The following is a 3,746-nucleotide window of genomic DNA, read 5'->3' as shown; positions in this document are numbered from 1 at the left end:
TCACCAGTTTACAGAAGCAAATGCCTTACACAACCGGAGAGGAGGCACCTGCTGCTGCTCGGGAAAAGTATCTTTCTGATCTTTCCAGCTCAGCCCTGCAAAGGTGATGCAAGTCGGAACAAAGGTAGGTGCTACCAGAAGAAAGCGATGCGAGCCGAACGAGCAAACGAGCCTCCTGGCCTTGGAAAAGAGCCTGACTGTGCTAGAGCGTGGGCTGGGAGAGTCTCCCCATCCTGCCAAGAACACCTCATCCCTTCACCGCAGGGAAAGATCAATGCGCTGGGAGAGTCAGAAGCACATTTCAGATTGTCAGAAAAAACATCCAAACCCTCCAATGCTTTACCTTTGACTATTCCCAGTCCCATATGCTCTTCTGCCTCCAGTCAAAGGGTGTGGGCTTCCCATTAATGAAAGGCTATCATTAGCACTAATGAGAGATACGCGCCTGTATCAGCAGGAGGGTGCTCTCCTCTCTCCCCCGGCGCGGCGTGGGGCTCGCTGTGGTTAGCGGTGCTGGCTTGGCTGTCGTTCATCCCCACGGGCAGCAGTAGGAGCTTCCACAACACCTGACCAGAGATCCAGTCTGGGCCTGCAAGACCCCATCCAAGACCAGAGCAGCCCTAGACCTGGAGGCCTTTGGCTGCTGGTCTTCAGTTCCCAGGCAGGCTACCAGCTCATGGCATAGCTACACTCCCTGGGAGCAAACCAAGAGCTTGGGGAAGTCCTCCATTTTATCCCTCACCACATCCCAGGGCAGTGGGTTTTGGCCACCAGAGGAGCACCTGCCCCTCATTCTCACGCTCTTCAGTGGAAAATCCCATCAGGTGTAGGAAGGAGCATCCACACCTTGCCAGAGCCGGGCCCTCCCAGAGGCCCTGACGGCTCATCGTACGCTGGCTCGAAACACGCTCCTCTTGGCTGCCCGTGAGCTGACAGAGCATGGGGTGAGACACCGGCCTTGCTCTGGGGTGTTACTGGGCTGAATGCCAGAGGAGATGCGTTGTGTAGGTGCTGGGGCTCCCTGAGCAGTGTTACTGCTGTCTTGTCCCAGGACACCACTTTCTAAACACATTCTCGGGCAGAGCACCCCTAAAAGGTTGGTTTCCCCCCAAGGATCCCTGGGCTCCCAAAACAGGGAGCACAGCACATTCAGGGGAGAATGCAGGAGCTGGTGGAGGCTTCCTGCCATGTGGGCGTCTCCATTGGCTCTGCCTCTGCTGGTCTGCAGGCCCCGGCGTGCCCGGGGCGGCTCAGCCCGGCGCGGGGGAGATGGTGCCCCAGCAGCCTGGCCAAGGCTTCAAAGGCCGCAGGGTGGACTCCTTGGCCACCCGGAGCTTCGCAAGCCCAACCGCAGGCATCTCTGCCACCGGCAGCTGGCACCCGCAGCCATCGCTCCTCTAGTGCCGGAAGGGTGGATGATGGCATCCCCTAACGTCCTCCCGTCTGCCACAGCGCTTTGAGATCCCAGTACAGAGTGGGATCCCAGAGCAAACCATGCTTTATCTCCCAGTGCATTTTCAACACCAGGGTGAGCACTCCAGGAACGAGATGATTGTGGCTTGGGCAAGATGGATAAGGCCCCAGAGGAGCAGACGCACGTTCTGTTTCGCTGTGACAGCCTAGATGTCAGAACGCCATTGCAAACCCGACCACGACACGCGTTATCTTACAGCATTTGTTCGTATCGCCCCAAAAGCACTGGCAATAAAATTAAATATTTCATAAGGTGGTTATTTGGCTGATGGGCTGCAGGAGCCAAGCCTCTTGCCGTAAGATGCAACAGAGGGGTGGTGAGGGGGGGAGGCCTGAGCAGCGAGGGGGGCTGCCCCGCTTCCTGCCCACCCCTCAGCACGGTCCCCGTGCTTCCCCCCCAAGGCCCTGCCTGGCTCTCCAGCCCCACAGCAAGGAGCTTCCTTCCCCACCGGGATTCCCAGGGAGGAGATGTGGGAAACTAAAGGAACAGCCCGCATTTCTCTGAGGTGCTGATGGGCTTTTGGGGCAGAACCAGTTCATTTTTGGCTGGGCAGGGAGCTGGGCTCGCATACTTTTGTTTCCGTGCCCCTACCACCCTGCTTGGCAGGTATTTTCGCTGCTGGCCCCCAAAAGCAGAGGTTGCTGCCTCAAGCCCCTCACATGCTCCTAGAAGAGCTGACAACATCGATCTCCCCGGGAAGGAGCGCTGGGACCTCTGTTACAAAACCAGTTTTTCAGAGATTTCTGGCTTGGGTGCAAATGCAACAAGTGGTCCCCAGGGTGGAGACGTGGCCCATGCTGACGGCAAATGCTCCCCCACAGCTGGGGGGGTGAGGGGGCAGCTCTCATGTTGAGGACCTCGGCGTGATCATGTCATTCTGTTAGCAAACACAGAGGACGTTCGGCAGAGCAGAATGCGAGCCCAGCTGGATGTGCGAAGGGTCCCTAAACCGGGAGGCTGAAGAGCAGGCAGTGCAGAGCTGCGTCTGAGCACCCTGCCTCGAGGTGACCCCCGGCAGTTGCTCTGGCCATGCTGAACCAGGAGCAGAACCAGGCAGCTGCTGGGACAGCGTGTGTGCAGCACCCAGCGGGACAGCCCGTGGCCCTGCCTGGGACCTCGGGACAGCAGGATAAAGCGAAAAATTGTTCGTCATCACCGCTGGTGGCTTAACGGCTGCCTCATGTCCGTGGGAGGCCCGTGGGTTTAGTTTGCCCTCTTCACCACGCTCTTAGCAAAGCTGTAGAGAGGGGATGGGGCAGTGAGGGACTTGGGAGGTCTCGGGCATCTTGCAAGGACTGTTTGGGTGCTGCAGGGCTCTGGGCTCGGGAGGTGCTGCTTGTGCCCCCAGCGGAGGAGAGGCTGCCAGGGCGGAGGAGCTGCTGGGGGCTGCACGGAGCCGGGGCGAGAGGAAGGGTCAGAGCTCGCCTTTGGCACGGACACGCCCACGCATCGCACCCGGCATGTTCGGTAGCAGTGGGGCAGCTTTGCCTTTTGTTTTTCCTTCCCTTTGTCTGTGATGTTGCAGGTTTTTTCTGCTCTGTCTCATTTTTGGGTGGAAACACGGCTTCCCTCCGAGCTGCCGCTGGGGAGCATCGTCCCGCTCGCCCTGCGGTCCTGTGCTCAGGCCCTTCCTGCCTGGATTTTGCACAGTTTCACCTCTTTCCGATGAATAAAGACTCAGCATTATACGGACTAGATGAGCAAGGGACATTAAGAATGAACTGGAACATAACTGCAAAATGCAGCATGTCCAATCCAATTTTTCCTAGCAAATGAAACGGATCTGGTGGAAAAGAAATACAGAACTTTCAGGAGCAGCGTCCTTGAGCAGCATTTGGTGGGAGGGATGAAGAGGTTTGGATAGATCAGCCCTCTCCACCTCTACACATCCCTCCTCCCTCCTCCATTTAAGAATGCCATCTTTAATAGAAATAAATTAGAATAAATGATCAGCCCTTGCCTCCTAAAGACAGGTGGCAGGGTAATATTAAAAGAAATGAATAAAAATTCATTTAATGAGCATTGTTAATTAAACCTGGAAATCAAAGAGGTCTGAGTTGTGGGAATTCAGAGGAAAAATGAAAATGAAGGGAGCTGTAGCTCGGGGCAGGAAGAGTGGAATTAAATTAAATGCAACGTGGGACTGTGTTTGTGAATGTCTGTCCCGCATGGCGGTGCCTCGCAGCCGGGGGCGGAGGGGTTGTTCTCGCTCGCACGCAGGTTGCCCACTGTCACCAGTGGAAGCCCCTGCGTGGCCTGTGTCGGTGGGTGC

General features: G+C 56.7%; 1 protein-coding gene across 1 annotated transcript in view; it reads left to right on the top strand.

The window, feature by feature from the left end:
• NCDN (neurochondrin) overlaps positions 1-1,401 on the top strand; it is a 7,794-nt gene extending 6,393 nt beyond the window's left edge. The window contains 1 exon segment of the mRNA XM_009635362.2: positions 1,229-1,401. Within this exon segment, the coding sequence (XP_009633657.2) occupies positions 1,229-1,401 (173 nt within the window).
• The last annotated feature ends 2,345 nt before the right edge of the window (positions 1,402-3,746 follow it).

This window comes from Egretta garzetta, unplaced genomic scaffold (genome assembly GCF_000687185.1).
Source record: "Egretta garzetta isolate BGI_Z169 unplaced genomic scaffold, ASM68718v1 scaffold443, whole genome shotgun sequence".
Classification (NCBI taxonomy): domain Eukaryota; kingdom Metazoa; phylum Chordata; class Aves; order Pelecaniformes; family Ardeidae; genus Egretta; species Egretta garzetta.
The sequence above is the reverse complement of the archived record's forward strand: the minus strand, read 5'-3'. Positions and strand labels throughout refer to the sequence as shown.